Here is a 24,191-nt window from a genome sequence, read left to right as displayed (position 1 = left end):
ATGGACGGTTGCTGCTGTTGGGTATCCAACAGGTTACCGGGTGTGCGGCTCCAGGCTCCAGGGAGCCTCTGGTTTTAGGCCTTATATATATTGTTTGTTCAATTATTACACGTTAATTTTGTATTTTTTTATTTTGTAATTAGAAATGTACATATGTCATTTGGGATCTATGCATTGTATCAGTATTTATGTTTATAATTCATATAGATTTACTTAAATTATATAAATTTAAAAAGGGCATGTTGTTTGTTATATATTATATTGTTTGTTCAATTATAACTTAATTATATGTACATTTAAAATAAGATATTTTTTTTTCCTTTTGATAGTCCCCCTGCAAAATGATTATGAATAATTCATGAATGTTCATGGATGATTCATGAATGATTCATGAACACAATTCATGAATTGTTCATAAAAGATTCATGAACAGTTAATGAACTAGACATGAACTACAAATGGACATGCATGTTCATGAACCAGTGAATAATGAACTATTCATGAACAGAAAGTGTTCATGAACTCTTTGGTTCATTAAAGTTCATGAACAAAAATAGTTCTTGAACTTTTATTATTCATGAATTGTTCATGATTTTATAGTTCATGAACACGCTTGTCCATTTGTAGTTCATGTCCTGTTCATGTATAGTTCATGAATTTTTTATGAATGATTCATGAATTTGTTCATGAAATATACCAGTCCATGAATCATTCATGAACACATGAACTACTGTGTTCATGAACTGTTCATCAGTAATTTAATTCATGAACATTGTTTGTCCACTTGTAGTTCATGAACTGTTCATCTAAAGTTCATGAAATTATTAAAAAGGATTTTCTTGAATATTCATTTTTGTGTTATTATCATAAGTAAACTTCTCTTCCTGTCTGTAATTGAAATTGCTGGACTTCCAACTAGAAATGCTACATAACATCTTGGTGAAGTTGTTCTGCTTGAAATTCTTCCCAGTTGAACAGATCTTTTAATCAATAAATGCATCTAAGTTTCCCCCTGCAAAATCAAAAATCACTCCACAAAGAATCAAAAGTCCTTGATATTTGTTTTAAATAAACACTCAAGATTAAACAGTTTCTAACAGGTATAATACAATGTAATAATTTAATTTAATAATTGTTGTTTTTATTAAAATATCAATAGAGTAAGATTAATAACATGAATACTACTTGCCTTTTCATGACATTTCAAATAATGTACCCCCCCCTTTTTCCCCTTTTAATTTGCCCACACACAATCATAAGAATGGCTGAAGCATGAATTATGTTTACCTTGAAATAAAATATATTGTACAAATCTATCAGTTATTCCTGAATGGAAAACATTAAACCAACGGTTACACGCCATTATTCCGACAGCCCATTAGTCCGACAGCCCATTGGTCCGACAACCCATTAGTCCGACAACCCAACAGTCCGACAACCCATTGCTCCGACAGCCCAATACTCCGACAACCCATAAGTCCGACACTTATCAAGTCAAGTATCAGGGTAAAATATTTTTTGTCTGTCTGTATTAATACGTTCAAGTTTATGTAATAGCATATTTTAAGAAATAACTCCGTATATATTACATAAGACTAAGGTAGTTCGAATACTTTCTATATATTCAATTCGAAATCTGTATATAGAATAGAACAGAAAAGAATATTTTATTTTCCAAATAACACAGTCTATAAAGAGCATACAAATCATGACCAACCAGTAATGGTGCGAGCTACTGGTGATACCCCCGCCCAAATATTTCAGTAAACAGGAAATTGTTGAGATGTGAATCTAAAAAAGCATCACACAGTATAACTGACTTATATAAACCTTGAAACCAAATTTCAGAAATCATTGTATTGTAGTTTCTGAGAAAAATATGACGAAAATGTTCAACTTAGCTCTCATGTAAACAGTGTCCGGTAAACAGAAAGTTGTTGATCGAGTTAAGAATCTGAAAATGCATCACGCGATAAACCCGACTTCAATAAACCAAATTTCAGAAATCCTTGTAATGTTTTTTCATGAAAAAGAAGCAACGAAAATATTCACTGGGCGGACGGACGAACTGACGGATGGACGGACGGTCAGACAGAGGTAACACAGTATACTCCCCACTTTTTCGAAGCGGCGGTTTAATGATTGGGTCAACATTAAGACATTACAATACTAATTTATACTAGTTATATTTATTTCACCATAAGCCTCAGTCACAATATGAGCCAAAACAAAATAGGAAAAAAAAGAACTAACACATTGATATGAAACAACAGTCAGTATCAAGACCTGTACTACATAATTCAAATGAACTAATAATAAAATCATAATTTTTCCAATAAAAGTTAAGTTTTCTTGTGTTTACATCGAAGATTAATCATGTTTATCTAACTTTTTAAAGTTCTGACAAGTGCTAGAAATATGCTGAAAGAGTTCCTCACTCAAATTATTATGAAGGGAGCATTCGATTGAAAAATGACGCTCATCCTCAACCTATCAGCTGTACAATAAGATTTTTTTAGTATCTGGCATTTTCTATTCCTAATGTAATGGGTGAGCACCGATTTTTAATTAACATATGAACTACCTTTCTTAAAATCAATGATATCTAAATATTTTTCTCCTTGAAACATAATGAAAAATAAGTGTCAAGTATGCCACAAAACACATACTGTACTAAGTTTTTACAACTAGATAATTTGACAAAGACACAAGCGTGACAAGAATTTCACACATTGTCTTAGATTTTTTACTAGTTGTTATTGGCTTTTATATTGCACTCGTTCTATTTTTAAAAGCAGTCATTTTGAGTTGACTGTTTGTTTCTTTGTCATATACAGTCCCTGAATATCACTTTTCCTGATGAATATTTAAATAGAAGTTGCCGAAATGTTCATGTCCGTCATACTTGTTTTTCGTAATAAGTTTTGTTGTAAATCATAAGTCCTGCACCTCCCCCAACCATTTTAAAGGAGGGATATTTTTCCTAGATTTTGAAATAAGCTCGGGATATAAAATTGGTATCCCTACAAATATATTGAGTGTCATCTCTCAGACTATGTCTGATTTATCGTTTTTGGAAGTGACTTGTAGTTGTCTCAGTATTTCGTGGATTCACATTCCCGAACATGATACCGTATTCATAAAAAACACCAGGCGAACTAGAACATCACAGACTGACAGTTGACACACAAACGACGAAATGTAAACAAATAAATACGTAAAACGAAAGAGGGTCGAATGTAAGGACTTAGCAGTAGCAATTAGCATGTGTATCAACTCCAATATAATAAGACAACTATCCCGCATGGAAAGAATAATAGGAATCAAAACGGACAATCCCAAATATTGAAGAGAACAGAGTTGGTCTTTTTAAAGAAAAATTACCAATACACACAAGACAGATGCATTGTCGGAGTAATGGGCTGTCGGAATAGTGGGCTGTCGGAGTATTGGGCTGTCGGAATAGCGGGCTGTCGGAGTAATGGGCTGTCGGAATAATAGGCTGTCGGAGTAATGGGCTGTCGGAATAATGGTTGTCGGACTAATGGGATGTCACCAAACCAACACTGTAAAATGTAAAGGTTACTTTCACTTTCTGGTGTTTTATATTTATTATAATTAATCAATAATTATTATAATGCTTCAACAAATAGTTATTCAGCAAAAAAAAATAATCAAAAATATATATAATTTACTTATCTGATAACAAATCTGCTTTATTTTGACAGCTATATTACTTCATCTTCATTTGTATTGTAAGCGTCAAAACCACCATTTTGCTGACGTAATTATGACGTTTTTCTATTCCCAGTCACTTGTAATCATTTGTCTGCATTGCAATCTTTTGTCAAAGTCATTGAAGCGTTTTACAATAGGTAAACGTAATTCATTAAATATGATAATTATTGACACCGGTCTGCAATGTTTGGGAAAGAATGAATTGTCATTAATCTGGGCTTTGTTTCCAAGTTCCTCTATGTGCCGTATGATGGTTAAGAAAGGCACATGTTTGAACTTGGAGAGACAATCAGAAATTACATCTTTAGAAGAAAGAAATTAAGTTTACCATTGTCATGATTGTAAAAACGAAACATGAGAAACATCTCCAGCTCAAAGTAAGTTACAAAACTTCAAAGTTAGTCCCAAATTTTGTATGACTCTCAAAATGTAACACTCTTCTGGTGTAGTATGAAAAAAAAAGAAACAGGAGCTGAGCTAATTTCTGTTGTTCAATGAAAAGGAAATATTTTTTATGGACATACTTTTGCTTATAATTACTTAAGCTTACACTACATTTGTAAACACATTTGTATCACATGTATTGAAGTAATATGAGGCTCTACCTGCATGCTGTGAAAGGGAACTAATCAAATCTGTATGATTTTTTTTTAATTTTGCCTCTGCCATAGCGGAGGGGGCAATACGTTTTACCCTTGTCCCTCTTTATAGATGTACATGTACGTCCCAAAGTTGGTTTCAATTCTTTAAACTTTTGGGGAGTCGCAGCACAGCAAAAGTGAGTATATCAGTGGTTGTCGTTTGTTTATGTGTTATTTGTTTTTCGTTCATTTTTTCACATAAATAAGGCCGTTAGTTTTCTCGTTTGAATTGTTTTACATTGTCCTATCGGGGCCTTTTACAGCTGACTATGCGGTATGGGCTCAATGCTCATTGTTGAAGGCCGTACGGTGACCTATAGTTGTTGATGTTTGTGTCATTTTGGTCTTTTGTGGATAGTTGTCTCATTGGCAATCATACCACATCTTCTTTTTTATATATTTATATTTTTCATGCTTTTTGATAAACAAACATGTACATGTATTTACACTTTTGCTATTCAACTGAATTTTGTCTCAAAATGATCTCAAGATCTGTAAATGAATAACCTGGAGGTCATGCTAAAAGCACTTTAATTGTGATGTCATAATACAATGTATAGATGTTTATGAGAACTTGTATGACAGTCAAATTTATGAATTTATTTATGAACTTAATGAATTCATTTATTCATTAAAAGTTCATAAAATGTTCATGAACATGTGTTATGAACAATTTATGAACATTATGAACTGACTCACAGTTCATTAAAGTTCAGAAAATATTCATGAACAAACTTAATGAACTCATTATGAACAGTCATGCATTGTTCATGAACATTCATGAACAGTTCATGGTGGTTCATCATCAGTTCATGAATTTCATCTCGCAGGGGTCCAGTGGTATTCCACTGATTTTTTTTCCCACTGGTATTCCACTGGTATAATTTATTCAAAATTCCAGTGGAATGCATCTTTCCACTGGAATTTCAATTGGAATACCACTGGAATAAGTCATTCCAGTGTTGTCCAGTGGTATACCACTGGATTCCAATGGTATACCACTGGTTTCCACTGGAATACCAGTGATATTTTCTATGGGGGGCGCCGGCCTGTTTTTGATAAATAGTATTGCAGATAATGTAATTTATAATTTATTGGCTATTATTTTTTTTTTATTTGAGGTTTTAAGTAGGTGGGGGGGGGGGGGGTCAATATACCGCAGGGGGGTCAAAATACCATGTCTAAGTAAAATTTTGCAAATTATATATACATACAAACTACTTATTGGAGTAGGGGGTTCAATATACTGCAGGGGGTCAAAATACCATGGAATATTTTTTTTTTCAAAATATCTTTTCCAGCATGTTAAATGCATACAAACTACTTATAAGAGTATTATCACAATGTTAAGGAGTTAGAATAGCTAGAATTTTTGAAATTAAAGGTCTATAGTAGGGGGTTCAATATACTGCAGGGGGTCAAAATACCATGGAATATGTTTTTTTTCAAAATATCTTTTCCAGCATGTTAAATGCATACAAACTACTTATAAGAGTATTATCACAATGTTAAGGAGTTAGAATAGCTAGAATTTTTGAAATTCAAGGTCTATAGTAGGGGGTTCAATATACCGGTGATCTCAAAATATCATTGGATAATTTTAAGAGTCATAACCTTTTTAGCTAACTGGATGAATCAAAATATGCTAACAGGTGTTAATGAAATTGACAACTTTGTGCAATGTGAAAGGCACTCAAAAGGGATTTTCGTTTAACAAAAAGAGAAAATTTATTTTTCAATCATTGGAGAAACAGATTCTTACATAGTTTCTTGTGGATTATCGGATTCATCCAATCTTGATAGTTAAATTATCAATTTTAAAGTCCTCCTGAGGCTCGGACTTTAAAATTGATAATTTAACTATCTCGATTTAATAAATCCGATAATCCACTGGTATCAATATAAGAATCTATATGTATAAGTGCCATCTTAATCATGAATTTCAGATCATCACCAAATCAAAAGCTGTATGATGAATTAAGTCATTCAGGCGTATAAATTTTCAATATTCATAAAATCTGTAATACAGTTTCAATATTAACATGCTTTATATCTATTGGGTTTAATTTAAGATGTATTTCTAGCTGGTACTATATATGTCCTCCTAAAAAAAGCTTAGTCTAATGTATGAATCTTGTTCTCATTTAGTGTATATATTTTATTAAAATTCAGGGGTTAAGAAATCCATTAGCCCGACACTACAACATTTAGACCTCGGGCAACCAAAACTTGTCACCGAAAATGCCCGTCGGACTTGTAACAAAAAATTGTTGGCGTTTCTAAAATTGAAAGGGGAAAATACCTTCATCACTTTTCTATCTTATTCAATCAGATTCAACTACGTCATCCGGAATTCCCAGAATTTGAAAGGATTTTGTACAAGTTTTAAAAATATATAGAACAAATAACTCTGGGTGGATCTTGTACTTTCAATATCGATGTGTCAGTACAGGGGTGGTATTGTACATTGCTTATGTAACCTGCTTTTACCTCCTGATTAATTTATTGCAATATTGTGAATCCCTTTTGACAGCAGAAACCTGACTTTTGTCAGATATAAATTTGAAACATGTGCTGATAGTTCTTTTACAAAAACGTGATGATGCTATTGAATCTGATAAAACCCCCTCCAATCCTTTTACATACCCATGTATAGCAGTGGTCAAGATTTGTATTATCCCCGGATTTGGTCAACTCATTATATCAGAATTTTCAGTGAATATTCAATTATCGATTAATTGAATATATATGCTAATGGAATATTTTTTGCTGACATAAGTTTTGAATATCCAATTTGCAAAAATCTACTGTAGAATGCCGTGAATGGATAAAAATTGTTAAGTTTATAGAATTCACTGTTATTGCAGCAAACTCTGAATTTGTAAGGCATACTAGGGCTAGTAGGTCAGTTTTGTTGGGCTAGTAGTTCTTCCAACAGGGCTAGTAAAATCTTGCAACCAATTAGCCCTGGGCTAGTGAGCTATAACAAAATTTCTTAACCCCTGAAATTGAATTAGATGATAGTCTGGAAGGCTAAGCAAAATAAATTTGGTGGGCTTAATTTATTTTGTTAAGTCATACAACTTTGTACATGGCCAATGCACTCAGATATATTTTAATATAATTTAATTTTTGATGTAACACGTCTTCTGATTGGCTGACGTTATTTTGTTATCAGCCCATAGACATAATTTAGTCATGTGACCGTGACGTCATCAACGTTTTTTCATATTTTTCTACGGTTTAAAAAGGAATTTAGAATTAAATTAAACTGTAATATTTGTTCAGTCTATTCGAAATAACATAAAAAATGTGTGGAACACTGTTAAATAACCCACTACGCGCATTATTCAGTGTGCACCAAATTTTTTATGTTATTTCTTCATAGACAGAAACCAGATGCTCCGCAGGGCGCAGCTTTATACCACCGCAGAGGTTGAACCCTGAACGGTTGGGGCAAGTATGGACACAACATTCAAGCTGGATTCAGCTCTAAATTTGGATTGTGATTAAATAGTTGACACAGCATAGGTTTCTGACACAGAATGAATGTGGTCTAATGAACTTAAAATACTTTTTTTTCCTTTGAGCAATTCACTATGCTGTTGAATATTACTCCTCTCAAAAAAAATTTTGAAGAAATTTTCTTTTTATTTATGAAATCTGAAATGAGAAAAATTTAACCCCCCCCCTTTTTTTTCACATCCCCCTTTCCCTTTTTCCAAAACTGATCTCAATTCAAATTTCTAATGGAGTTTGCAACAATAACTACTCATTTAAATACATCATAAAATATTAAAATGTAACAAAAGGTGCTTGTTATCACTGAATGGTAAAGATTGTTTTAATTTATCAGTTGGTAGTAAAAGTGAATATACATTGTATATTGTATAAAACAATGATTTAAGTTGATTCAACTACTATTCTGGACAAAGAAAGATAACTGCAATCAATTGAAAATTTCTTGCTATTGCACAATATTGTGCAATTAGATATTTCTTGCTATTGTGCAATACTGTGCAATTGAAAATATTTGCTATTGCACAATACTGTGCAATTGAAGATTTCTTGCTATTGCGTAATACTGTGCAATTGAAAATTTCTTGCTATTGCACAATACTGTGCAATTGAAGATTTCTTGCTATTGCTGAATACTGTGCAATTGAAAATTTCTTGCTATTGCACAATACTTAATATAATAATTTTGGATCCTGATTTGAACCAACTTGAAAACTGGGCCCATAATCAAAAATCTAAGTACATGTTTAGATTCAGCATATAAAAAAGCTCAAGAATTCAATTTTTGTTAAAATCAAACTTAGTTTAATTTTGGACCCTTTGGACTTTAATGTAGACCAATTTGAAAACGGGACTAAAAATTAAGAATCTACATACACAGTAAGATTTGGCATATCAAAGAACCCCAATTATTCAATTTTTGATGAAATCAAACAAAGTTTAATTTGGACCCGATTTGGACCAACTTGAAAACTGGGCCAATAATCAAAAATCTAAGTACATTTTTAGATTCAGTATATCAAAGAACCCCAAGGATTCAATTTTTGTCAAAATCAAACTAAGTTTAATTTTGGACCCTTTGGACCTTAAAGTAGACCAATTTGAAAACAGGACCAAAAATTAAGAATTTACATACGGCAGATTTTACAGTATTGTGTTCTGTCTCCTACTTTCATGTTGCTAATGTGACGGAGACAAAAATGAGTAACGTTAGCGACATTTGGACATGTCACATGAGCAACAACATCTTTAAAAGTTAAAATGTATGCACACAGTGATGTTTAATATATGCCTGGAGTAATAAAATTGTACAGTCTGGTTTAGAATTTCTAAATATACAGAATGTCATTTGCAGGTGTACTTTATATCAAATGAATACACAAGAAACCAAAAAATAAGTAACGTTAGCGACATTTGGACATGTCACATGAGCAACAACATCTTTAAAAGTTAAAATGTATGCACACAGTAATGTTTAAAATATGCCTGGAGTAATAAAATTGTACAGTCTGGTTTAGAATTTCTAAATATACAGAATGTCATTTGCAGGTGTACTTTATATCAAATGAATACACAAGAAACCAATTCGTAATAGTAACATTAGCAACATCTACTATCATGACATTATGTTTTGTTGCGAACGTCTTTTTGATGGACGGAATACATTTAAGGTCCTCTTGTAACGATATTACATACAACTTACCTTCTTTGCTTCCCCATCATGTGAAGGAACTGACTCCGAATCTATTTCTGCAAAGGGCGATATCGTAACTCCTATACAGGAGAGTTACAGATATAAATATATGTTGCTCACGTGACACTGATTTGGACGGAAACCTCGAACAGTAACGTTCGCAAAAAATAAAACAGCCAATGATATTGATTCCTCAAGTCCTTTGACCCCCTTACGTCATCCAAATTTAATATGATTGCTATTTTCAATTATTTATAAAACCCGGGATAAAAATAACTACAATGGGCTGTCTGAGAACTAACAAGAAAATTGCGATCGTGACATACCACAATGGACGGAAAAGACGTGACGTTAGCAACAATATTATTAAATTACCTTTTTTAGCCTTTACCAATAAAAATCTGCCTTAAAGTTATGATTAAAACACAAAAGAAGACTTTTTATTAAAATATAAGTCCATGTTATTAGGCTCCACTTATAAATAATACTTCAAAATTCCACTCCAAATAAGCTGGATGTCAGTAAAGTAGGTCATGATGTCTATTCCATGTCCAATATTTTGAAATTGAAAACCCTCTAATTCTAACTTAAAACACAAACACAGAGTAATTTTTATTTTTATTTACTCAGAAAGACACATTTTATTCAATAACATAATGCATTACTCCATTACACAGTCTGTTTCACAGTTTCAGCAATTGCTTTTTTGATGGATACAAAAAACAATAATTCCTTCTTATTGTAAAATCTGCCATACACAGTTAGATTCGGCATATCAAAGAACTCCAATTATTCAATTTTTGATGAAATCAAACTTAAAGTTCAATTTTGGACCCTTTGGGCCCCTTATTCCTAAACTGTTGGGACCAAAACTCCCAAAATCAAACCCAACCTTCCTTTAGTGGTCATAAACCTTGTGTTTAAATTTCATAGATTTCTATTTACTTAAACTAAAGTTATGGTGCAAAAACCAAGAATAATGCTTACTTGGGCCCCTTTTTGGCCCCTAATTCCTAAACTGTTCAGACCTCAACTCCCAAAATCAATACCAACCTTCCTTTTGTGGTCATAAACCTTGTGTTTAAATTTCATTGATTTCTATTTACTTAAACTAAAGTTATTGTGCGAAAACCAAGAATAATGCTTATTTGGGCCCTTTTTTGGCCCCTAATTCCTAAACTGTTAGAACCAAAACTCCCAAAATCAATCCCAACCTTCCGTTCGTGGTCATTAACCTTGTGTCAAAATTTCATAGATTTCTATTTACTTAAACTTAAGTTATTGTGGGAAAACCAAGAAATGCTTATTTGGGCCCTTTTTGGCCCCTAATTCCTAAAATGTTGGGAACAAAACTCCCAAAATCAATCCCAACCTTCCTTTTGTGGTCATAAACCTTGTGTTGAAATTTCATAGATTTCTATTCACTTTTACTAAAGTTAGAGTGCGAAAACTAAAAGTATTCGGACGACGACGCCAAAGTGATAGTAATAAACGAAGAAAAATTAAAATTTTTGCGGTCGTATAAAAATATTACAGTCATTTCTTAAATAATAATTCACAAGGTAACAATCCACAGGAAACAGGTTCCTCTTCTTAGAAATATTTATCAAACTCTGTCATAGACAAAATGCTGATTGTGCTCTTACTTCTTATTACTGTATGTTGATCAAACCCAGTGTTACCCATCACCTGTTGCATTCAAGGAAAGCATGCTAACAATTTCTAAAATTTCAAATGTATGCCAGCTAAGGTCAGAGTTTAAATTGGAACCCTCTTGGAAATAGCATTTTGTATATATTCAACATATAACTGATGTAGTTAGATAGATCTTTGAATATTATTTTTATCTGTTTGAATATTGATTTTGTTATTAGTAAATTAAAACAAAGCTAAATACTATTGTCGTATACATATGCACATTTGGGGTTCTACAATCTGTTGTTACTTATATTTTGACATTGGACAAGGTCATGATTTCTCTGACTGTAAATTACATCAATGCATTATATCCTTTGAATGCTAAATGTGTGTACAGATTGATACATTTGTCTTAAGCACATGATTTTTTATTAGTTCTTGGCTAACTGGAAGTTCTTTAAGCTAGAATTGTTCTTAATGTTTGTGTAAGAGTTTTTTATGTGCTTTATATAATGTATATCAAGCTGATGAGTTAAGGAGGCTCACGAGTACAAAAATTTCAGCCAAATTTAATACATTTTTTTTTTCATTGTAAATTTAATTTTTATACGACCGCAAATTTTGAAAAAATTTTCGTCGTATATTGCTATCACGTTGGCGTCGGCGTCGTCGTCGTCGTCGTCGTTCGGCGTCCGAATACTTTTAGTTTTCGCACTCTAACTTTAGTAAAAGTGAATAGAAATCTATGAAATTTTAACACAAGGTTTATGACCATAAAAGGAAGGTTGGTATTGATTTTGGGAGTTTTGGTCCCAACATTTTAGGAATAAGGGGCCAGAAAGGGCCCAAATAAGCATTTTCTTGGTTTTCGCACCATAACTTTAGTTTAAGTTAATAGAAATCTATGAAATTTTGACACAAGGTTTATGACCACAAAAGAAAGATTGGGATTGATTTTGGGAGTTTTGGTTTCAATAGTTTAGGAATAAGGGGCCAATAAAGGGCCCAAATAAGCATTTTTCTTGGTTTTTGCACAATAACCTTAGGTTAAGTAAATGGAAATCTATGAAATTTAAACACAATGTTTATGACCACAAAAGGAAGGTTGGTATTGATTTTGGGAGTTTAGGACCCAACAGATTAGGAATTAGGGGCCAAAAAGGGACCCAAATAAGCATTTTTCTTGGTTTTCGCACTATAATGTTAGTATAAGTAAATACAAATCTATGAAATTTAAACACAAGGCTTATGACCATAAAAGGAAGGTTGGTATTGATTTTGGGAGTTTTGGTCCCAACAGTTTAGGAAAAAGGGGCCCAAAGGGTCCAAAATTAAACTTTGTTTGATTTCATCAAAATTGAATAATTGGGGTTCTTTGATATGCCGAATCTAACTGTATATGTAGATTCTCAACTTTTGGTCCCGTTTTCAAATTGGTCTACATTAAGGTCCAAAGGGTCCAAAATTAAACTTAGTTTGATTTTGACAAAAAATGAATCGGTTGGGTTCTTTGATATGTTGAATCTAAAAATGTACTTAGATTCTTGATTATTGAAGTTTTTTTGGTCCAGTTTTCAAATTGGTCTACATTAAGGTCCAAAGGGTCCAAAATTAAACTTTGTTTGATTTCATCAAAAATTGAATCCTTGAGGTTCTTTGATATGCCAAATCTAACTGTGTATGTAGATTCTTCATTTTTGGTCCTGTTTTCAAATTTCAAATTCTACATTAAAGTCCAAAGGGTCCATAATTAAACTAAGTTTGATTTTAACAAAAATTGAATTCTTGGGCCTCTTTGATATGCTGAATCTAAACATGTACTTAGATTTTTGATTATGGGCCCAGTTTTCAAGTTGGTCCAAATCAGGATCTAAAATTATTATATTAAGTATTGTGCAATAGCAAGTCTTTTCAATTGCACAGTATTGTGCAATGGCAAGAAATATCTAATTGCACAATATTGTGAAATAGCAAATTTTTTTTTAATTAGAGTTATCTTTCTTTGTCCAGAATAGTAAGCAAGAAATATCCTATTTGTGCAATAGCAAGAATTTTTTTTAATTGGAGTTATCTTTCTTTGTCCAGAATCAACTTAAATCTTTGTTATATACAATATACAATGTATATACACTTTTTACTACCAACTGATAAATTTAAATAATCTTTACCATTCAGTGATAACAAGCAGTTTTTTTACATCTTAATATTTTATGATGTATTTAAATGAGTAGTTATTGTTGCAAACTCCATTAGAAATTTGAATTGATATCAGTTTTGAAAAAGGGAAACGGGGATGTGAAAAAAAAGGGGGGGGGGTTTAAATTTTTCTCATTTCAGATTTCATAAATAAAAAGAAAATTTCTTCAAACATTTTTTTGAGAGGATTAATATTCAACAGCATAGTGATTTGCTCAAAGGCAAAAAAAACCTTTTAAGTTCATTAGACCACATTCATTCTGTGTCAGAAACCTATGCTGTGTCAACTATTTAATTTTAGATTTAAAAAGTTTGAAGAAGAAATCTTTAATTGATTTGTAAAATCTTGGCATTTGTTTTGTGTAAAAAAAAACCATGTAATGTCAAAAATTTGATCACAATCCAAATTCAGAGCTGTATCATGCTTGAATGTTTTGTCCATACTTGCCCCAACTGTTCAGGGTTCGACCTCTGCGGTCGTATAAAGCTGCGCCCTGCGGAGCACCTGGTTTACAATATGAGTTGTTACTTTATAATATGGTACAAAAAATAAAACCCAAAATCAATTCGTTTTCGCACAGATAACTTTAACATTTTTAAAAGATATAGGAAGATGTGGTGTGAGTGCCAATGAGACAACTCTTCATCCAAATAACAATTTATAAAAGTAAACCATTATAGGTCAATGCACGGCCTTCAACAAGAAGCCTTGTCTCACACCTAACAAAAAGCTATAAAGTGTCCCAAAATTACTGGTGTAAAACCATTTAAACGGGAAAACAAACGGTTGAAAAAGCTCCAAATTATCTCCCTTTGATGTGAAAATTCCATTTTGTTGCATTTAAATTGAAATACATGTATCTTTTTTAACTCGTCGGTGACCCATATTTTTTTATTATTTTTTTTTCAAATAAGCTGTACTTTAACTAAGCAATTGTAAAATTAATGAAATTTTTGTTATTTAGTTTTGTTATTTATTTCTATATTACCTCTTTTTCTTCTATTAGTTGAACAGAAAAAAAGTAACATAACAAAAATGCATGCTTCTTTCAAAGACAGATTGTGAGCTCAAATAAACAGTGACACCATTTTTTTTTACTTTATATTAAGTATATATGATAAAGTTTATTTATAGAAAAAAAATAGCGAAAATCCTATATTTAAAAAAAAATGGTTTATACCCTCAAGTACCCTTTTCGTTTTAAATGCTAAAGCAAATAAGATAAACAACAACAAATGACATCCACTGAATTACAGTTATCTAACTTGGGACAGATATATACAGCATATTATTTTGGTCTAATGATTTGTTAATATGTCATACTGTTACATTACTGTCCAAAGTAAGGGGAAGAGTTTGGCACTAGCAAATATGTTTAACCCCACCATATTCTGTATGTGCCTGTCCCAAGTTAGATAACTGTAATTCAGTGGTTGCCATTTGTTGCTGTATATCTAATTTGCTTCTTCATCTATTGATTTGTACATAAATCAGACTGTTAGGGACGACATCAAAAGTTCAATGTAGGATAAAAAACTTAATTCACATAGTTTTTCACTGACCCCACCCCCCCACCCCCTTCTTAACTTAATTTTGGAAAAATTGATTTACCAATAGAGATATATGTAAAAATCGATTTTAGATATACAAAACTTGCAGAATTTTAACCCCCCCCCCCCCCCCACCCCCAAACTATTTAATTTAAGTTTTTTATCCTACATCGATCTTTTGATGTCGTCCCTTAGTTTTCTAGTTTATTTTGTATTAGATTTGTCATTGCAGAGCCTTTCTAGATTTTTATACAGTAAGGATTTAGTTTGTTGTTGAAGGCTAAACAGTGACCTTTAGTTGTTAAATTCTAAGTCATTTGGTCTTGGTGGAGAGTTGTCTCATTGGCAATCAAACCATGCCTTATTTTTTTGATGATTAAGAAATGAAATGAAACCAATCTATCCTCCTAATGATGTTATTTCTTTGGTCGGGATAGTCCAATATTGCCACAAGGGAGCAAAAGGGGTTTAATTGGTCTGATTTAAGAGATCCTTTTCCTCAAAACTACTGAATATATTGAAACCAAACTTGACAGAAACCTATGGAATATTTCTAGTTTATTATATACTAGCTAGTATTTCTAATTAAAGGCATGTTTTTGATATTTAGACAAATAACTTGGGTGAGGTATTCAGCCTACTGGGAACCTCTAGTTATCTTACTAATTTGTTAAAAAAAAATATTATGCTTCAGACATAAAAGATTTCAAATAATTTGCAAAGATACTATTAAAATATTCAATTTTCTTTTAACTATGAAAAAAGAGTCAAGGCGTAACACAAACAACTAAGAAGATGAACTAGTTACTGTGTTTCAAATCTCTTGTATGAATTATCTCTGCTATTTGCATGTCAGAGGTTTTTAAAAAATCTTATAAACAATACTCACACATCATCTGTAACTAAACAATCATCTTTTTCTGTGCCGATTCTTTTGGCTCCCTCTCTTATACCATAGGGAGCTGAAAGTTGAAATTATCAAAGTCAACAGAATTTTAGAAAATGATTGTTACCTTTTCAAAAGTAAACAGGAGAGCAATGATATACCAAATACAACAAAATCCAAAAAAATATAACAGGCTATTATTTGAACTTGGAATTATTTTTAATTATGGAATTTGCATAATTTCTTGTGATGGAAATTTTTACTAAGTTCCATGTTTATTCTGTACTCAAATGTTCTGTGCTGTGCACAACACTTTCTATTACAAAGAAGATAGTACATTTTCAATAGAATGCTCTGTGCCGCGCACAACACTATCTATACAAAATACATTGTATGGAAAGTGTTGTGATCCTCTCAAAACATTATAATACATTTTTTTACTAAATAATCATGGAATTTATTAAAAATTTCCAGCACAAGAAATTATGCAAATTCCATAATTAAAAATAATTCCAAGTTCAAATAATAGCCTGTTATATACTATCTTTATGTCAAATACAGTGTTTTGACAAAAAGGGAATGATCTGTTATTACAATTTCATGAAATTATGTACTCAAAAAAGGCTTTTAAAATTTAAAATGCAAATTTGTTTTTATGCTACACCTATCCTGCAGTCACATTTTCTAGAATAATACAAACATTGCAAAATATCTCAAAGTCAATGTACATGTATCCAAAATCAATTAGACTATTAGAAATTGATCATTATTCATATTACTCTTTTCATGTACAGAATATACCTTTCAATAACAAAACCAAAGCCATTTATAAAACAAAAATGCAAGATTTTACTGTAGACAAGTGCTGTGATGTCATTTGGTCTCTGGTAGAGAGTTGTCTCATTGGCAATTATACCACATCTTCTTATTGTTATATTTAAGCTGGCTTTTTGACATGTGAACTTATAATCTTTTTTCCTAATTATAAATGATACAAACACAGACTAAAATAAAATTAAAAAAAAATATGCATTTAAGTTCTGAAATTGTTTTCTTACGTAGACATGATAAAGGTTTGAAATATTAAACAGATACATGTATAAAAATTGTTCACTGTAAAATGAACAGCAATGGAATTTATAGGTTTTTCAAGATATATGCATGTTTTTGACTACAAAACCCAAAAAGTGATAACTCAAGACCAAATGTATGCTTAAATATTTTCAATAAAACTTACGATCAGTAATAATAGCATCATACATTGGCTGGCATCGCCACATTTTATGTTTCGATGAGTCTGCTACAAGTATGTCTAAATAATGATGACCTAAGCCATACTGAGAGAGGTTCCTATGGATACTTTCATCTGCTAATCTCTCTTTCTGGTTGTGTCTGCTTGGTCTTGCCTTGGCATGTAAAAGTAAATAGTCAATATCTGTTCCCATGACATACCCACCATGATGAGCACAGGCAACCAATAAACTTCCTGTAAAAAACCCATGGTGTATGCTTTATTTTGTTTAACAGTGTAAGTTTGAAAAATTTCATCCATCATGCCAACATTTGTTTTTCATGCACAAAGTTAAGACAATAAATATGCACATCACAATTAAGGAGTAGGAATAGAATAAAATAGAATAATTTTTTGTGCTAATCACAGCACCAAAAGCTGAGCTGGATAATAACATTGTTTATATACAAATGATTACAATGATTGTTTAAAAGGGCCAGTTTTGGTCCAAGAAAATAATGTCGTTGAGAAATATTTATATAACTCTATCATAAAACTTACTCTAAGTACTACCTAAACCTAGCCCTATTCCTAAAACCAAACCTTGACTTAGAACAATCTCTGACCTAACCATATTACAATAAATAAAACCTAACCCTAATGTATAGGGACACCTAAAGTAAAGGAAGACACAAGACACAATTTTTTTTTTATTCCATACATACCTGTACCTACAAATGGATCAAATACAACACTATTCTGTTTCACCTGTGCTAAGTTTGACATGATGAGTGATAATCCAGCATCCATACTGGTGTTACCTATAAAACAAAATATTATAAGATTACTATAAAAGACTAATGTTTTTTAGTGCATTCATTATTGCTATTGTTGAAAAATTGACAAAAAAGCGAAATTAATCATATTATCATTATTTTAGGAAATTTTCCTTTGATCTTGCTGACTGATAATTTCCTTCCTCAGTGGAGTCAAGTAATATGAAAAATAAATTATCACTAGAAACTAAGGGGGGGGGGGGGGCACATTGCGTTGTCAATAAAATTGACACGACATTGACAATGTTGCCGAAGGTAAAATAGTGATAATCAGATGGTCATCTCAACTCCATTACTTTTCTCACTTTTGCTGTACTGGCTCAAGAGAGAAAATCAATCTTATTGAGATGATCAATGATAATCTATATTTACATGTATATGAAAATCTTCTGGTCAGACAACAGTCACAACACATCAATTAAACTTTCTGAAATTTCACCTTCTAAAAGACATATATATAATAATGAGGGGGAGGGGAGCAGGTTTACTAACTTCTAGTGAGTTCTGTTATCTATGAGTTTTTATATGACCGCAAAAATTGAACATTTTTTGGTCGTATATTGGTATCACGTTGGCGTCGTCGTCTGCGTCGTCCGAATACTTTTAGTTTTGGTTCCAACATTTTAGGAATTAGGGGCCAAAAAGGGCCCAAATAAGCATTTTCTTGGTTTTCGCACTATAACTTTAGTTTAAGTAAATAGAAATCTATGAAATTTTGACACAAGGTTTATGACCACAAAAGGAAGGTTGGGTTTGATTTTGGGAGTTTCAGTTCAAACAGTTTAGGAATAAGGGGCCAAAAAAGGGCCCAAATAAGCATTATTCTTGGTTTTCACACAATAACTTTAGTATAAGTAAATAGAAATCAATGAAATTTAAACACAAGGTTTATGACTACAAAAGGAAGGTTGGGATTGATTTTGGGAGTTGAGGTCTGAACAGTGTAGGAATTAGGGGCGAAAAAGGGACCCAAGTAAGCATTATTCTTGGTTTTCGCACCATAACTTTAGTATAAGTAAATAGAAATCTATGAAATTTAAACACAAGGTTTATGACCACTAAAGGAAGGTTGGGTTTGATTTTGGAAGTTTTGGTCCCAACAGTTTAGGAATAAGCGCCCAAAGGGTCCAAAATTGAACTTTGTTTGATTTCATCATAAATTGAATAATTGGGGTTCTTTGATATGCTGAATCTAACTGTGTATGTAGATTCTTAATTTTTGGTCCCGTTTTCAAATTGGTCTACATTAAGGTCCAAAGGGTCCAAAAAATAAACTTAGTTTGATTTTAACAAAAATTGAATCCTTGGGGTTCTTTGATATGCTGAATCTAAAAATGTACTTAGTTTTTTTATTATTGGCCCAGTTTTCAAGTTGGTCCAAATCGGGGTCCAAAATTAAACTTTGTTTGATTTCATCAAAAATTGAATAATTGGGGTTCTTTGATATGCCAAATCTAACTGTGTATGTAGATTCTTAATTTTTAGTCCTGTTTTCAAAGTAGTTTACATTAAAGTCCAAAGGGTCCAAAATTAAACTAAGTTTGATTTTGACAAAAAATGAATTCTTGGGCTTTTTTGATATGCTGAATCTAAACATGTACTTTATTTTTGATTATGGGCCCAGTTTTCAAGTTGGTTCAAATCAGGATCCAAAATTATTATATTAAGTATTGTGCAATAGCAAGAAAGAAATTTTCAATTGCACAGTATTCAGCAATAGCAAGAAATATCTAATTGCACAATATTGTGCAATAGCAAGAAATTTTCAATTGATTGGAGTGATCTTTCTTTGTCCAGAATAGTAGTTGAATCAACTTAAATCATTGTTTTATACAATATACAATGTATATTCACTAGTACTTTTACTACCAACTGATAAATTAAAACAATCTTTACCATTCAGTGATAACAAGCACCTTTTGTTACATTTCAATATTTTATGATGTATTTAAATGAGTAGTTATTGTTGCAAACTCCATTAGAAATTTGAATTGAGATCAGTTTTGGAAAAAGGGAAAGGGGGATGTGAAAAAAAGGGGGGGTTAAATTTTTCTCATTTCAGATTTCATAAATAAAAAGAAAATTTCTTCAAACATTTTTTTGAGAGGATTAATATTCAACAGCATAGTGAATTGCTCAAAGGCAAAAAAAAATATTTTAAGTTCATTAGACCACATTCATTCTGTGTCCAAAACCTATGCTGTGTCAACTATTTAATCACAATCCAAATTTAGAGCTGAATCCAGCTTGAATGTTGTGTCCATACTTGCTCCAACCGTTCAGGGTTCAACCTCTGCGGTCGTATAAAGCTGCGCCCTGCGGAGCATCTGGTTCAGTTTGAATTTATTTTCTTATAAACACCAGACATTAGACATTGCACACATTGTTTAATAGTGTAAATACCAAATGTTCATTTTTGCAAGGGGTTAATTTTTCCCTAATTGATGTTAATATAAAATCCTGAGTACTGTAGACTCATTATTGTTTATTCTTGGGATACAAATTTTGTGGATTTCGTGGTTATAGGTCAACCTGGAATTTTAATGTTCAATTAAGTATACATTGTTATTTTATAATGCAGACTTTGGCAAAACAACAAAATCAAATAATATTTGAAAACATCATTTTACCTCAATCCATGAAAATAAGTATCCATGAAAAATAAATGAATCCAAGGTATTTTTTTTGCTGAAATTCAATCTTAGAGGAAGGCAAGAATGAGGAACAAGTAAAATACAAGGATAAAATTTGCTTTGAGGTTTGGACTTTGAATCACAAAATTTAATTACTACAAAAATAAACTGTAAACTAGAAAAACTGCTGGAACATCAAATTGGTAGCTGTAAAATAGTTTTATGCATAAAGACAAACTTATTTCATGTTTATGTTGGTAAAATTTTAAAACTAAATGCGCCTTTTACAAACATGACAAAAGGAATTGTGAACTAAGGCCATATATTGGTCAAGAGAGACAACTCATGACACATTAGAACATACCTATAAAATGTCTTTTGGTTAAATGAAATTGTTGAATGAGATCTCTTTGTCCGTCTGCTATCTGAAAGGAAAATAAAAAGATAATCGATATTTCACTACATGTATTACATTATTTATGTGCCAATCCCAAGTCAGGAGTCTTAATCCTAAATGTCTGTCATATTTGTTTCCTCAAATTGTGTTGTTATAAATATGAATTTGGCTGGTTTTTTTTTTATTTGAATTGTTTCTCATTTTTGAGGTCTGTATGGGGACCTATAATTGTTTATAAAGATGTTATTTGAACTCTGGTATAAGTTGTCTCATTGGCAATCAAAGCACAAATTAAAAATCTCCTTAAGATTCAGGAAAAAGTAATATAAAAAATTAAATTACTATGGAACTCCAGAGAAAATTCAAAACGCTAAGTTCCTTATTAAATGGCAAATTAAAAGATCAAACAAAATCAATTAAACAGAAAATAACTGTCATATTTCTGATGTAGTACAGGCATTGCCTTATGTAGAAATGTAGAAAATGTTGGGTTAAACCTGGGTTTATAGCTAGCTAAACCTATCACTTGTATGACAGTCAACTTACCAATCTTCCAAAGTAGATTTTGAATGGTTTGTCTGGTGGTTCTGTTTTATTTGCACCGTAGTACTCTAACAGACCAAAGGTATTGTCGGGATTCTTCAAGTTTACTTTCCCTTTGAAACTAAATATATCTTCTGGAAGACTCTGGAAAGAGAAGGAAAAAGTATATATTTTAAATTAGGATTTATTAGTTGACAGTGGATAAGTTAAAGTTAAAATGAAGAAAAATTAATTGTAACTTATTGCTTATTGGACTCTTTTCTTCAATATCAAAATAAGAAAATATTGTACAATTTTTAATGAGAAAACTCTCCAAAAGAGACTGAATATCACTTATTCAGCAAAGACTAGACTGGCACTGATGCAACTATATCAGTGCATGCAACTTCTATCCAGTGCATAGTTGTGATTTTATAACAAATTAAAATCTAACATCTCAGCAACTCACAAATTTTGAGTTCTCATCCAAATACAAGTTTCATCTGTGAAGATAGAAACAGTTGAGAGAAAAAACATGAAATTATCAGTGGAAATTATATATAGAATATTGACCCTAGATAATTAATTTTAATAATTCTGAAAGCTTGTAGGACAGGTTGAATAAAACAATCTAATTAAAAGATTTATTTTTCTTTATATAGGCTGTCCAAGTGAAGATTGAATTATATCCACATGCAATTCCTAAGCCCTAACATAACTGTTTTTCTCAGCAATGTGTTAACTACCTGGTGCACACCATTAAGATCCTTAGAGAAACTGTGGACTTTCTAGGTGTTTTGTATAATTACAAATCAACACAAGTTAGTCCTTGGATTGGACAGATAATATCAACAAATGATTGGCATGAACAAATGGAGGTAAGCAAATGTACATAAAAGAAACATCAGAAAACTCACATTATAGCAAAGGCCAGCTTGCATATTTTGGATGAAGTACACAGTCTGACACTCATAAAACAATCAATTTTCTAGGGTGTCTATTTTCTTAAATATTGACATCAGGAATGTGCTGTGCATGAGTTTTTTTTTTTATTATTGAAGATTAAAAAATAGATATGTAGAATTACCACAGTAACACTGTGTTGCCAACTGATATTTTAGGAAAATTTAAAATGAAAAATGTAATTCTGTAAGTTGAGGGAAAAGTGGCAAAAGAGCTGGCAAAAAAAATTGACCTAGGGGAACCTCTGTACACTGGACATAAAAATTTTTATGAAATTGGGTGAGGCAATCTTGACTTATTGTAGGACATAGAAGTGTAGACAGGCAGACAAACAGACGGGCCTTGCTCTAGAGCACTAGTCCATGTTTCTATATTTACAGCTCACACATTAACACATTTCTTTATTTACAGCAAAAACATTAACTCATTTCTATATTCACAGCAAAAACATTAACTCATTTCTATATTCACAGCAAAAACATTAACTCATTTCTATATTCACAGCAAAAACATTAACTCATTTCTATATTTACAGCAAAAACATTAACTCATTTCTATATTCACAGCAAAAACATTAACTCATTTCTATATTCACAGCAAAAACATTTACACATTTCTATATTCACAGCAAAAACATTAACTCATTTCTATATTCACAGCAAAAACATTAACACATTCTATATTCACAGCAAAAACATTAACTCATTTCTATATTTACAGCAAAAACATTAACTCATTTCTATATTCACAGCAAAAAAATTAACTCATTTCTATATTCACAGCAAAAACATTAACTCATTTCTATATTCACAGCAAAAACATTAACACATTCTATATTCACAGCAAAAACATTAACTCATTTCTATATTTACAGCAAAAACATTAACTCATTTCTATATTCACAGCAAAAACATTAACTCATTTCTATATTTACAGCAAAAACATTTACACATTTCTATATTCACAGCAAAAACATTAACTCATTTCTATATTCACAGCAAAAACATTAACACATTCTATATTCACAGCAAAAACATTAACTCATTTCTATATTTACAGCAAAAACATTAACTCATTTCTATATTCACAGCAAAAACATTAACTCATTTCTATATTCACAGCAAAAACATTAACTCATTTCTATATTCACAGCAAAAACATTAACACATTCTATATTCACAGCAAAAACATTAACTCATTTCTATATTTACAGCAAAAACATTAACTCATTTCTATATTCACAGCAAAAACATTAACTCATTTCTATATTCACAGCAAAAACATTAACACATTCTATATTCACAGCAAAAACATTAACACATTTTTATATTCACAGCAAAAACATTAAATACATTTCTATATTCACAGCAAAAACATTAACTCATTTCTATATTTAAAGCATATATACCTCAATAATCTTTATTTTATCTTCTTGAGTTATTTTCTTGTTATATGTATCCACGTTTATTCTAAATGTCTTCTCAGCACTGAAACCTGATTTCTATAAAATAAAATGCATACTGTGGATTCATTTCTATGCCTGGGTATCAACTTTTTGTAAATTGAGGAAAATTGCACTTTCATAGATATTTTTTTTTTGGTTTTACCAATCTCAACATACAGCCTTGAAAAAATTAGTAACTTGTTGAACATTTTAATTCTTGGTTCACCAAAACCCACGAAACCAATAAAAAATGGTATCCAACGAATGATAATTGATTGATTGATTGTTGGTTGCTTAATGTCC

At 31.4% G+C, this 24,191-nt stretch overlaps 1 protein-coding gene across 1 annotated transcript in view; it reads right to left on the bottom strand.

The window, feature by feature from the left end:
- Window positions 1-24,191, bottom strand: part of LOC143053408 (tRNA (guanine(10)-N(2))-methyltransferase TRMT11-like) — a 54,365-nt gene that overhangs the window by 21,753 nt on the left and 8,421 nt on the right. The window contains exons 5-10 of the mRNA XM_076226208.1: window positions 23,853-23,945; window positions 21,506-21,646; window positions 20,927-20,987; window positions 17,819-17,914; window positions 17,100-17,348; window positions 15,866-15,938 (exon numbers count right to left, since the gene is read on the bottom strand). Of these exons, the coding sequence (XP_076082323.1) occupies window positions 15,866-15,938; window positions 17,100-17,348; window positions 17,819-17,914; window positions 20,927-20,987; window positions 21,506-21,646; window positions 23,853-23,945 (713 nt within the window). The remainder of the gene's footprint in view (window positions 1-15,865; window positions 15,939-17,099; window positions 17,349-17,818; window positions 17,915-20,926; window positions 20,988-21,505; window positions 21,647-23,852; window positions 23,946-24,191) is intronic.

The sequence above is a fragment of the Mytilus galloprovincialis genome, chromosome 12 (assembly GCF_965363235.1).
Source record: "Mytilus galloprovincialis chromosome 12, xbMytGall1.hap1.1, whole genome shotgun sequence".
NCBI lineage: Eukaryota > Metazoa > Mollusca > Bivalvia > Mytilida > Mytilidae > Mytilus > Mytilus galloprovincialis.
Note: the sequence above shows the minus strand (reverse complement) of the source record. Positions and strands in the feature narration are given on the sequence as shown.